At 41.7% G+C, this 13512-nt stretch overlaps 1 protein-coding gene across 3 annotated transcripts; it reads left to right on the forward strand.

The window, feature by feature from the left end:
* The first annotated feature begins 2798 nt into the window (after nt 1-2798).
* Nucleotides 2799-13054, forward strand: mettl22 (methyltransferase 22, Kin17 lysine). 3 transcript variants are annotated; one of them, XM_079745866.1, is made up of 14 exons: nt 2799-2892; nt 4387-4491; nt 5960-6025; nt 6525-6670; nt 6913-7141; nt 8113-8249; nt 8721-8761; nt 8944-9088; nt 10174-10245; nt 10469-10519; nt 11009-11089; nt 11176-11278; nt 11985-12153; nt 12701-13054. In XM_079745866.1, the coding sequence occupies exons 4-14, from the start codon at nt 6565-6567 to the stop codon at nt 12797-12799; spliced, it is 1233 nt and encodes a 410-aa protein (XP_079601992.1). In that variant the 5' UTR covers nt 2799-2892; nt 4387-4491; nt 5960-6025; nt 6525-6564; the 3' UTR covers nt 12800-13054. The 3 variants fall into 3 exon arrangements, with proteins under 3 accessions (XP_079601992.1, XP_079601993.1, XP_079601994.1); XM_079745867.1 differs by lacking the exon at nt 2799-2892 and adding an exon at nt 2911-3037; XM_079745868.1 differs by lacking the exons at nt 2799-2892; nt 4387-4491; nt 5960-6025 and adding an exon at nt 6370-6404.
* The last annotated feature ends 458 nt before the right edge of the window (nt 13055-13512 follow it).

Here is a 13512-nt window from a genome sequence, read left to right on the forward strand (position 1 = left end):
GCATGTGGGCATGTGGTTGGCGGTCATATACACTACATCCTCATGCCGAAAAGAAACCTTCTATAGGGTGTAGAAATGGCGAGTCTACAACTTCAAATAGTTTATGGTTGGTGTACCAGTTCCGGACCAAAACAGCCCGATGGAAATGAACATTATCCCAGACAACAACAAACCTGGGCTGCTCTGATCTGTCCTGTTCAGCTGCATCATGAAGTGCATCTAGAAGTGTGATGATATGTTGGGTATTGTAGGGACCTATTTTTGCATGATGGTGCAGTTACCCTCGAAGGCTTACGGTGGCACACAATGATATATTTCCCTTGCGCTGCCCCGGGATGTGCACAATTGCCCTTTGACCTTTTTGTAGCTGGCTGATAGGTGTTCAGTTTTGTAAGTAAGTGTTTTGAGGTGTGTATTTAAGCATTTTCCATTACCCAATGTGTTTAGTATTTTGAATAGATGTGTTTTCCCAATGATATACTGAGATGTCATTTTGTCTTATGTCAAGTGTCTTATGTTTGAAATAGTGTGTAGTGTGCAGGAGCAAGTGTGTTGCAGAATAGCAACTAAAGTGCAAAGCTGAGCTTTTGTTTAAGGAATGGTTACATGTGTTTAAGGTATAGGAACAAAAACTTAAAGTTGTGTTACTTTGGTCTAAGCATGTGTCTAGAGTGTTCAAGCAATAAAAAAAAACTAATATACCCCATTATTTTTGGTTTGTAGTAACATAATGGTTTCTGCAGTAGTATGCTTTTAACTGTGATTTTCTACAGTAGTATTAAGGTTACGATGAGTTTCTACAGTTGTTTAATGGTTAGTGTGAATGTGTACAATAGTCATTTTCTACATCAGTGAATTTATTGCTGTGATTTCTACAATTTCAATTTGATTACTCTGTTTTTAAACCTTTTCACAATACTTTACCGTACTATATTCACGGTAATTAACTGTGCAGAAACCCAGTAAATAACTAACCTGCAGAACATCCTGATCACCTGGCTTCACATTCTGTCTCATTAACAGCCTGGACCTCTGGCCGCCCACGTTGTCGTGGGCGGGAGCCCTTGCCTCGACAAACAAACTCCTTCAGCCAATAAGTGTGTCTGAAAACATGTCACGCAATCAATGTGTGCAGGTCAGTGGACGCACAAGATAACGTCTCTCCAGCATGAAACTCTGCTAGTGGTGCATCACCCTTACCGCTCATTGCTTCAGACACGGTTTTACCAGTGGCATCCCCTGATTGATCCCAATTACGTCGTAAATTCTGGAGATCAATATGGGTGGCTAGAGGTCCGGACTGATCCATTTAGAGAAACAGAATGTGAGGTCATGTGAACAGGATGGTCTCCTGGCTACTCAACTGCTGGGATTCCCCCAAAAATAGTTTATGGAGGGGGATGTGCTTCCGGGAAAGAGTGACACAAATGGGTAGGGCTGTGCCCTAAAATCGGAAAAGTGAAATCATGGTTGTTGGTCTAATCAGATTCTCTTAGTCAAACAATTGAGAGTCATACAAAAATATATCATGGGCAATATAATATCCAAATGAAAAAGGATAAAGACGCTGCTGTAGGCAATATTTTTAGAGTTAGAAAGAGAGCAGAAGAGAGAATGATTTTGAAAATAAAGAACCCATAAAAAACCCTCCTTCCCTAAGATTCTCTGCCATTGAGAAGTTTTGCATTCAGGCACCAGAGGGACCCCAATAGTAAGACTACAAGGGAAATGCTGAAAGGTCCAGCAGAATAACAGAGGAGGAGATGGACGCTGTTCTAGCAGTGCGACGTTTCTCCGTGACGTCAAGAAGGGCAGTCTCAGTTGAGTGGCCTGCCTTGAATCAAGACTGGTGAGGGTCCAGGTGCTTGTTTTGGTGGAGATATGCAGTTGGGAAAAGGCTGCACACTCAAGTGTTTTGGAAATAAATGGTGGAAGAGCGCAGGCTGGTCTAAATTTCGCATAATATCTTGCGGAAAGTTATCAAACATTTGAAGGAAGAAGAAATGTGCCCCTTAGTCATAATCTTTGTTCAGTGATTGTATATGATGTTAGTTAGTTTTCCATGCTCATTTTATTTTATTTTAAGGAATATAATCGGGGAAGGCTATATTCTGTTTAAGAATTAACCAAAATTGGAACCATGACAACTGTCAAACGGGAGATATAAATATGAGGAGATGAACCAGCCATTGAGATCCTAATCTCGAACCCAGCAGTCCTACTATGGTTCAGCAGAACATATGGAGGGAGATAACTCAGAGACTGGCCCGGAAACCGAAGTCGCTCTAGCCAGGGCTTCACCAACAGGTGGTGATGGCCAAAATAACTTAACAAACACACCACATATACAGTACAGATATAGGCACACGTTAAGGCCCATGGTGAAGACATGTCCCAACGATAGGGGCCTTCAGATGCTCACACAATGCACACACTCATTCGAATCTATCTGCTGATAACACTCGGCCGCAGCCCGGGTTGCTCAAGGCCAGGCAGGTGCTCTCGAGAAACCCCCACACCAGCCTTGACACAGACAACTCGCAACACACAATTCGCTAGAAGAAAACACATAAGACTGACACACCCAGAAGGACATTACGCTCATTTGAATCGGAACCTCTACAGAGGCGAAGCTTCGGACGACCTCAGCGTTGTTAGGGACTTAGACATTCTCGCTCGATCGATCTCTTACGCTTTATAGTTCAGTATAACCTTTTTCACCTTACTAAATAAATCCGAGGCCCTCGTGCCGACAATTGTATCTCCTCTCCGTCTCAGTTTATCTGTTCAAGTAACCAGGCAGACTATTTTTCCCAACAGTGGTCATGGCTGACGCTTTGGTGGGCATAAACATGTTGCACCGGGCCAACTATTTACGCCACTGGCAAGACGGTAATCTCTCTCCCTCTCTCTTTAATCCTTCGGTTTCTGCCCTCCTGTCCCTCTCTCATTCCCCTTCCTCGCTCTCTTTCTCTTTATCCCTTATTTTTTCACTACAATCTAGTATTTACAGAGAGACAAGAGACAAGCAAAGAAGGTAATTGAAATGGATCTATTGCTTTTATACCTTGCTATTACCTCAAGGGAACTTGCCTGAACAGCTGATTATGTGTGGGAGTGTTTTGCAGGGTGACACTACAAATAGATTATGTAGCACAGCAGCAGTTTTTAGTTTTAGAAAGTGGAGCTGTTACAACTAAAACTATTTGTACATGAGCTCCAAAGCAGGGTAGCCTATTCAATATTTAATTATATACAAACCAATTTTATTTTTTATGTCTCTTCAGTACACCTGGATTCTTCATTGCCTCCCTCCTTGCCCCCTCCTCCCTTACTCTACGCGAAAATCTGTCCTTTTACGCACTTATTGCATGTCTGTTTGTACGTCATGGCACTTAAGAATAGTACTTGCATCGTGTTGCATCTTACCCCACCCATGTGTGTTGGGGAATACGGGGAATGGGTGAACCTATCAATTGTAAGTGCTTGGCACTTTTTCTCTGAACACCCTTACCGTACCAACAGCGATATATTGTTGTTTCTCTTTCTTATGACATACGTACCTACCTTTCAATGAGTAGGAACTAGTTTCGACGCTAGTTTCTCCTTTGTAGTCAGGACACATTAATGTGATGCACAGCAGCCTTGTTCGCGTTTTGAATGAACTTTTGAGTAGGTACGTTTAATTACTATGTTTTGACTCTACTCCGTGTGCATCTTACATACATACATGCATCCATCCATCTATCCATACATACACATGCATACATACATACATACATACATACATACATACATACATACATACATACATACATACATACATACATACATACATACATACATACATACATGCATGCATGCATGCATACATACATACATGCATACATGCATACATGTACTATACGAGGATGTTGTTTATCTGGACAGCACTTTCGGTCATTCATACATTAAATTTAATGGGATGAATAGCATGCAAATCCGACCACTTTGTTGGTAAATAAAGCCTAATATAGCCCCCCCCCCTAATACATATGCATCAAAATTGCATCCCTGGTTTCCTCAGTTTAGTACCGCTGTGATTTAAGTTTGATATTCGACATCTCCTTTTCCCCCCTTTTCCCCCCCCTCCTTGCAAGTAGGACCAATTTCTTCAAGAGTAGTCTTCCTGTATAGAATGGACATTGGTTGATATATATTTCGCTGTGTATCATGATCTATTTTGATTATCTTACAAATGGCTTGAATATCATGCTGTGATTCGTTTTTCTGAGGCTGTTTAGGGATCGTCTGAAAAGTGCATGCAGAAAAAATGTCAAACTGCAATCTTATTTATGTAACAAGCCTGGCATAACGAGGATGTTGTTCAACTTTCTCTGTTCCCAGAGTTTCTGTTTCCAATAGCTTGAGAGAGAGGTCTCACACTTGTGGCCATCTCGTGTCAGGACCCGCAACTGATAGTTTCTGAATCATGGTGCTTTGGAGGCAGTGGTGAGTGTATTGTCCTGCTTGCTTGCATATTCTGGGCCACATTGTCACAAGGAGGTTGACGGTCCTTGCTGTTACACAGCAAATTATTGTAACAGGTACCACATAATTTGTTGTTAAACTTTTAATTTATATGCGTTGGGAAGGGTTGTTTTTTTATGATAAAGCCTATTGGAAACACATTTTGACTATCCTTTATTTATGCATTATGCCCAGTTGTGCATGTGATGGGTGGAGGGACCACTGTAGGAGTTATCTAGAAAGAAAAATGTCTTGGAATGAAGCCATTTTAGGGTCATTTTAAAATGGTAGTACTTCTATTATGGAGCTTTATTAAAATAAACACAAACTATCAGTAAGTCAATCACAATGATTTATCATTGTTCAATCGTTAAAGTTGTATTCAATGTTTACATTTACTCGACCAACACACTGAGCTGATGTCCCCATCATTTTTGGTGACTAATATAGTCAACAAAGTTTGAAAACAGTCCAGTATTAGGCAAGAGGGTTTCAGACACGGGCTGCAATGTAACCCCTATGGGGCAATAGCAGTACGTCAATGCAGGTCCTCTCAAAGTGTTTTGGCCACTGCTGGGCTCGCATTGTAATGCACTCTGCAATCAGATTCAAATCCAAATACAGCAAATTTCTAGGCAGGTTTAAGCATGTTGCTTGTGTCTGAATGGCCGGTTTGTTATTCGCAGCAAGTCGCTTTGGACAAAGACTTTTCCTTATTTTTAATGGCCCTTCCTTAGTAAAGGTAGTTCTCATTGAGGCTAAGCACATCATTCAAAGAAAGACTGGATAAGCAGCAGAACAAACTTGCATGAATTCATAAATTCACACAACTTAAAGTGAACAATGTGTATCCTTTAATATAAAAAGCAACAGCAGCAACACACCCACTTAAAAACAATGCACGCGAATGCCGCCTCCTTAATGGCTAAATAGTAAATGGAAGAATACCACCACCTACCTAGTTTTCCAATTATTTAGGTTAAAACAAACTTATAGGTTTCCTTAATTTCTGTAGGGATAGCAGTCATTTTATGATTTGGTATAGAAAATGCCCTAAATGTAAATGTGTTGCGTATGGCCCCTTTAACACACACAATTTAAAGTGAACAATGTGTATCCTTTAATATAAATAATGATCTGAAGATATTATATGCTTCAAATATTGTGTACTATAGCATATTTATGATTTATATATATCAACAGTCTATAATGAAAAACCAAAGGTAGGAAAAGTGTATTTTAACTCAATAATTCTTGCTCCATCAGTGCATTGCTTAGAGTAGAGTACATGGTAAGGGAAACAAGGAACTCCAAACTTGTAACTGGCCGAACAGCCTTCCTTCCCAAAAAAGTTTAAAAATTAACTTATTAACTTGTGCAGTTTTTCAGTATATTGTCAGTTCACCTTCTCAGACTCCAGGCTCATGCTTGTGATTCTCCTTTCTAACAGAAGCTGTAGCCAACGCACCTGTATACTTCGCTGATTCACATGCAAAAGACAAACCCTTGAAATTAGGTATGTATATTGCCTACATGTTATACATTTGTTTACTAATGTGAGTAACTACATTACTCACATATTGTACGGCTTTTGAGACCCATTTAATAGCGTATTCGCGAAATATATATTGTAAAGCTTGTATACCTACCCAATATACATATAATACTCTGTGTATATATCGGTTGCAATGCTCATACGGCTGTTCAAAAGACCAGGACTGGTCTCAAGGCCCTTTTTGGAACCCATTGCACGTGCTTGTTGCACTAAAAATAACTCCACACATATTTCTCAGAGTCTGTTCGGGAGTCAAATGTAAGTCAGTTCGGCACAGCTTGTCCCAAAACAACGATTGTTTGGAGGGTTTTATGGATATCGACAGGCCATCATTTCTAATGTAAATCAAAAAGATGAAATCTGTGGAGTAATCCCTAAACTTTCTATTAATGATTGCCATGGAGAACAATGCAATTTTTTTAACGTGGATATAACAATTTCTGCCTGATTTGTTTTACAGGTATTGAAAAGCATATTTTCGCCAATGCCATGTGTTGGCCATGGACCGGATTGTCTTTCACCATGACACGGTGCTGTCGGATATACACCTTCTACTGCCCAACACACAGCACCTTATGGCCCGCCTCAACCGCGTAGGGCAGCCAGGTATGTAAGGGGCCGAATATATGTGCGTTTGTGGTATGTGTGTGTGTGTGTGTGTGTGTGTGTGTATAAATATATATATAGAAATACATTTAGAAATGCATTAAAAAATGAAATCTATAAATGCCACCAGTTTCTTAGCTCCGGTTTAGCACTTGCCGTTGCCACCTTTAGCAAATCTTCATACAATTGATAAAAACCAACGCTTTCACTCAAATGGTTTGATGTCCTTTCTGTGTGTCCAGTGTTCACCACTAAATTCAAGATCCTATGGAAAGGCGAGGCAACGGACACCTGTGAGCGGGTTTCTGCCAGTGAAAAGGAAGAAGATGATGTTGGCTCTGTACATGAAGAGGAAGAGGAGAAGGAGGAGGAGGAGGAGGAGGAGGCTGCAGCAAGCGGGGAGGCTGATGAGGAGGAAGCTGAAGACGAGCCAGATCTAGATGACGATGGGGACCTTAAGGTATCGCGCAGGTAACCACGAGTAGGAAACAAACATATTAACCTTGGCCTACGTTGCAATACTATTATTTAATCAGAGGTTTAATCTATTAATAACTTATTTAGTGCTATATTTGGTGCTAAAAGGCTATTGCCCTAGTCTGGCTATTGCTAGACCGAGCTCAATCGTAGATTGCACGTTGGTCTGGGGAAGCTGCCGTCATTTTCTTCAGCACAAGAGGCGTGATCAATGGGCCTAGTTCAAGTGACTCTGTACGCGATTGGCTGCTTGCCGTCTCTTCCCTGTCGTCATTGTGTTAAACCAGCCAATAGCGCGCCAAGGGGAAAAGCCAGCTTGGTGATTGGCTTCACAAAAACGTATCGGAAGCAGAAAGAAATGTATTGCTCTTCTCCAGCCCCTTGTGCAGGGCGAACTCAAACCGCCGGCAGAATGGGCGGGGCTACCCCGCCTACTATTGCCCCATTTCCCCCCCACTATTGCCCCATTATTATAAAACCAAAGCCCTGCTATGGTTAATATAGTAGGTCAAACTGTCTGCTAAATAACCAATACATTTGCATCAGTATCTTAAAAAAAATAAGAAAACCTCTTTTGTAAGCCTATTGCTTCTCCCGGGGCATAATAGTGGGGCCCCTAAATTGCCATGTGAAAATGATGAACGGAAAGTCAAGTCTTTTATGAGGCTCTTGCTTTGGTCCCTGACGTGGGCAGTAATCGCTGCCCTTTGTTTGAAAATGACGAGAGAGATTGCATTCTGTCCCAACGGCAGCCAATCAATTGCGTCAATGTTACAGCAGCATACAGATTAGTGTATGGTGGGAAGGCTCTGTATCTATTACGGTTCCTCACTTCACTATCGTACTCTGTGCCTCAAGTTTAACAAATAGGGAATAAAAAAATATTTTATTGTAAATATTTTGATGTAATTGTGCCAAGGGTTATGAACTTAAGTATTAAAAGGTGTCCCCCGTCTGTATCGCAGGCCAAAGGCAGGCCTCTCTGAGGGCAGCAGGCGGGCGGAAGTCTTTCCCATCATCCTCCGGCAGTCCTCGGCCGTCCAGGAGGACGCCAGTGACGATGAGGAGGATGACCGCGATCAGCCAGACATCATCAGGATCGGTGAGTGGTCGTTTGTAGCTGCGGCTTTGAAACGAACCGCTAACCCTTTTGACAAGGTTGGGTCCTTTTTATATTTCTACTGATATAAACTGGACAGACGCACAGCCACTGGTTTAATAGTAGATGAACGCTTTACGCTTAAGAGCAATTACTGTAATTGACACTGTGACGTCATGGAATGAGAAAATCAACACAAAACTTTATAAACATGTTAAGGATGGTGTCCTCTATGTGCAAGGCAAGTTTCCAGTTCCTGCCAGCTTCTGAAGCGCATTAGCACTTGGCTTAGCAATTAGTCAAATTCTCCGCTAAATGCCAAGCCACTGTTACACTGTGAATACCTAAAGAAATATGGAACCTCTAACTTGCATTTCATTTTTCACCTCTAAGCGCTAGTATGATGCCATTATATGTAGTCTCTCTGCCTGCAGGTGTACACTATAATACACTAACACTGTAATCTGTTGGCAGAGCACACCATGGCAACCAGCCTCCAAGACGTTGGCAAACAGGTCAGTCCGTTCTCTCAGGTCTTTCTGCTTTGATTATCACCCATTATTATCATTACGACGATGATGATGGTGATGATCGATTCTAAATTACTTTGACATCAAGGATTACACGCTTGGCGCGAATCCTTTACCAAGTTGCCGGTACTGTGCCTCAGACCTTAACGGCCTGGCTTTGTTGCTAGGTGTGGCGTGGTGCGTTCCTCTTGGCAGACTACATCTACTCCCATGCCTCTGTGTTCCGGAACGCCACTGTTTTAGAGCTGGGGGCGGGAACCGGGCTTACCAGTATTATCATGGCCACCACTGCCAAAATGGTTTACAGCACAGGTAAGGGTGCAAGCCTCCTAAAAAAACAGAAACCAGCGCAAACTCTTTATTCTTTCAAACTAATCAAACTTTTTATGTCTCCTCAATTGACAGCCATGTTATCCATCTTATAAAGTGGGCTGCACAAACATTATTATTATATCTTATAGCGTAGTCTACATTCTGAGACAAGCAGAGGAGTTTCAAGACAATTTTTGTTCATTGGTTGGTTTAAATCTGGTATCGTGTATGAGAACCCATGGCAGGTTATTCTAAACTTTAAAATGTTTGCTTGTTGTAATGACTACGTTTAATTAGCATCTGTTGTCGGTTCCATCAATCATCAAATGAAATCTGAATGTTGATGTTATCTGAAGGTCTGAGAAGGCAATAGAAACTCAGGCCACAGACGAGGCAAAATATAGATTCCTTCCTAATTCAAACTTACCTTAAACAACGGTATTATAAAGGTGTTCATTATTCTCCAACCAAATTATTCCCCCACATTCATGCATTTCCTTTCTTTGCTAAAATCTTTTACATGTAATCTATGGTGTTGCTAGGAAACATAATGTCTTGTTACGATTTGAGCACTTCTCAGCCAAGAGCTTTATTCAAATTGTGTGTGCAGTCTGTGTGTGGCCACGATCAGCCCTCAGCTGTCAACCTTAGTTAACCCATTTGTGCCGGCTGCTGCGCGGCGCAACACTGTATCTAGTAGATACACTGTTGCGCCGCGCAGCAGCGCAACACTGTATCTAGTAGATACAGTGTTGCGCCGCGCAGCAGCCGGCACAAATGGGTTAAGGCCCTTTAAGTGTGAGTGGTTGCCTAAGGTCTGGTTTTGAATGCTAGACCTTATTCCATCAATTTCTCCAAAAGGTTTCAGGTGGTTCCCATTTTAAGTCATACGTTTTAAGGGATTTTTTCGAAAACTCCTTCAAATACATCATCATCATGTTTTGCTTTGAGATCTAAGTCTGAAACCAGCTCGTGGCTGCTTGGCTCCTGACATCATGATGTCAGGCCGTTGAAAGTGAACATGAAATAATCCTCACATGTTGACATAGAGAAAAGGCATTTAAGATAATCCCTGTGTGTTTTAGATGTGGGTGAGGACCTGTTAAGTATGTGTCAGAGAAATGCAACATTGAACAGACATCTTCTAGCAGCAGAAGGTGAGGTTTCCGATTTATTAGCGTTGATTGGATTGTGTGCCACAGTGGCACTACTACTTTGAATTGGATACTTTAAAAAGCAATTTAACAGGTTACTTTCCAAGTATTGTCACAAGCCATTCGATACAGAATTGCATGTGACAATGCTTGGGGTTTAATTTGCTTGTCTTTCGCTGCAAATATATTTGATTTGAACATTTCTGACTTGTGACTGCCTCAACAGGCGAGCTCAAGGTCAGACAACTGGACTGGCTCAAAGATGATCTTTGTACAGGTACATGCACACACGCACTACAGAAGGGCTTTTCTGATGGAAGGAACATTACAGCAGAAATTAGGCCGATTGGAATCCAAGGTACAAACAATGGATTTATAGAAAATATAATGGATAAACGTAAACAAAATCATTAAAACAACATTTAAAAATAGGTACTTCAACATATGTTCAGGTCAAATCTAAGAAATGAGTGGCTGTTCAAATATTTGTTGAATAAGCCATTATTATTAAAAACTGTGACTGAAACATTGTCACAGAGTCATACTGAAACAGTCTGAAGTGAATTTTTCACCAGTTGTGTTGAATGACGGATCCCCCTGGCCATTAAAGGGGCAGATCCCCCGTTCTTTTCACCATAGCAGTACGACTAAAAAGGGTTGTGTTTGCAGGTGCACCTTCTACTGCTTCACTAATGAGATGAATAAAAAAACAGGTTTTCTTGTATTTGTGACATCTGACATGTTTCTGCCGTGTTTTCTATTAAAGAGGAGGATGAAGAATTCAGCTGGACTGAAGACGAGGTGGCGGACCTCTACGACAACACCAGCGTCATCATCGCGGCCGACGGTACGTCACTGATCGAATGCTCAATAGTGCTGCTTTAACTGAATTGATCTATTATTAATCCATTACTTTCATTTTCGTCCACACAGTTTGCTACGACGACGATTTAACGGACGGCTTCTTCCGAACCGTGTACCGACTGTGCAACAGTATGACCAAGCCTTGCACTATCTACCTCTCTCTAGAGAAACGGTAAGGGCTACCATTATAGTACAGTCCACAGCGCAGTTATTTATACTCCAAAAGCTATCCTTATGTTTCATCACTTTCACACAGACAGTGGGCATACAAAGGAGTATGGAACCAAAGAAACCCTATGAAACTAAAGAACAAAAAGTAGAGTTATTCCGATACAGATACCAGTATCTGAAATTCCCCCGATCCTGCCTACAATGCAGTATCGGGTATCAGCGAGTATGCAAGTCTATGCACCGATCCGATATCATCACATGACTAGCTCATTTACTACCCAAGCATCACAGTCCCTACGTTATGCTTTGTGTTATGCGGTATGTTATGTGTTCGTTAATGGTCGGAAGTGGAACGTCAGAATCGGAAATGCTTCATCTAGTTCTGAAAAAAACGAAATTGGCGAAAGTGAACCGACTTTACATTGCTGTCATCGTAAGAAAACCCTTCAATAATAAGTGCTATCAATAGTTACAATGCTAGATGCTGTATCGGTATATACTCTGTATTGGCCGATACCGAAGTTCAGGAATCGATATCAGAAAGGATTTTTTTTTTTCGGAACATCTCTACCAAAGAGTCCAAATCTTACGATCACTTCCCTTCGACGGTGTGGACTCTGAATGCAGTGAATACATTGAAAGCAGTCACTGAGACATCCTACTGTTTTCTTATTCTTCTTCTTCTGCCGGGTGATGGGGGTCCACAGAATGAACTTCACCCTGCGGCACATGGACGTGTCCTGCGATGCCTACGACTACTTCAGACACTGCCTGCGCCAGCTGGAGGCTCTAGGGGACGGGCCGCACCGCTTCCACGTGGAGCCCCTGGCCACGTCCTTCCCTCAGTGTCTGCAGTACGAACGCATCGAGCATCTGGTAAGCCTCTCGCAGTCTACAGCGCTCACTTGGTCCAGCGTGTAGTGTACCATGTTGGCCGCTTAACTTGTGTAATTTATAGATCTAACTGTACTCTAACTAACACAAAAATAAGAAAAGAAAACATTCATTCTCTCTGTCTGTCCTTTTTTCTGTCTGTTTGTCTGTCTGTCTGTCTGTCTGTCTATTTGTCTGTCTGTCTGTCTGTCTGTCTGTCTGTCTGTCTGTCTGTCTGTCTGTCTGTCTATTTGTCTGTCTGTCTGTCTGTCTGTCTGTCTGTCTGTCTGTCTGTCTGTCTGTCTATTTGTCTGTCTGTCTGTCTGTCTGTCTGTCTGTCTGTCTGTCTTTATGTGTGTGTGTGTGTGTGTGTGTGTGTGTGTGTGTGTGTACTTGACTCGGACCTTAATACATGCTAGCCAGTTTGATCTTTAATTTGTCAATTTTAACCTCTGATCTAAGACATCTCTCTCTTGCCACCATCAAGGATGAGATGTTCATCTATTGAATCTGTGATGTCTTTAAATGAGCTTATTGTTTGTGTCTCTAGGAGCTGTGGAAGGTGACCTCTACACCCACTGTGGAGCCCCAGCGGGGTGGGAAGTACCCCCCCACCCCGACCCAACCCTCACGGCCTGATCCTACCTGACCTGCGGCTCTTTGGGAGCCTAGTCAGTTTGGAGTGTGGGAGAGAGTTATTTATTGGTTTCAAAATAGGCAAATCGGGAGTTTGACCTATATTTATTAAGGAGTGGGTTTGAACATGAAGCTTTATTATGAATAATGTTTGTCTGTGATTGTGGAAGTGGCTCTTTTGTATCTGAGGATGGCTTTTTTTAAAAGTTGAGATCCTAGGAATGTGATTTGTTTTGTGTGTTCGATTTAATTTAGGTATCCCATGAAAAAGGACAGTTCTTGAAATCAGAAGTGTGTGTGTGTGTGTGTGTGTGTGTGTGTGTGTGTGTGTGTGTGTGTGTGTGTGTGTGTGTGTGTGTGTGTGTGTGTGTGTGATTTTTAAAAGCATATTGTATGGGAAGGTATCTTGTGATCATGTATTACCAAATAATACAATTTATATGTATATATATTTGAATAATTAGAGAACAAGATTGTTAAGGGTTCATTTTGAATGTGCCAAAAATAAATTTTGAATACTTTTTTTATTGCAAGATTAGTTTTGTAAATAAAGACCCATTGTAATTATTATGTAATTGCGTTTTTGCATTGTTCACCACAAGGGGGCAGCTGTACACCGCAGAAAAGTAACGGACAGAACGGCATGCGAGTAAGAGTCCAATCCAGGATACAGCTGCTGCACAAAATTGCTGTATGTGTGTGTGGGTGTGTGCTTGTGAGAGAGCG

This window comes from Pollachius pollachius (genome assembly GCF_949987615.1).
Source record: "Pollachius pollachius genome assembly, chromosome: 11".
Classification (NCBI taxonomy): domain Eukaryota; kingdom Metazoa; phylum Chordata; class Actinopteri; order Gadiformes; family Gadidae; genus Pollachius; species Pollachius pollachius.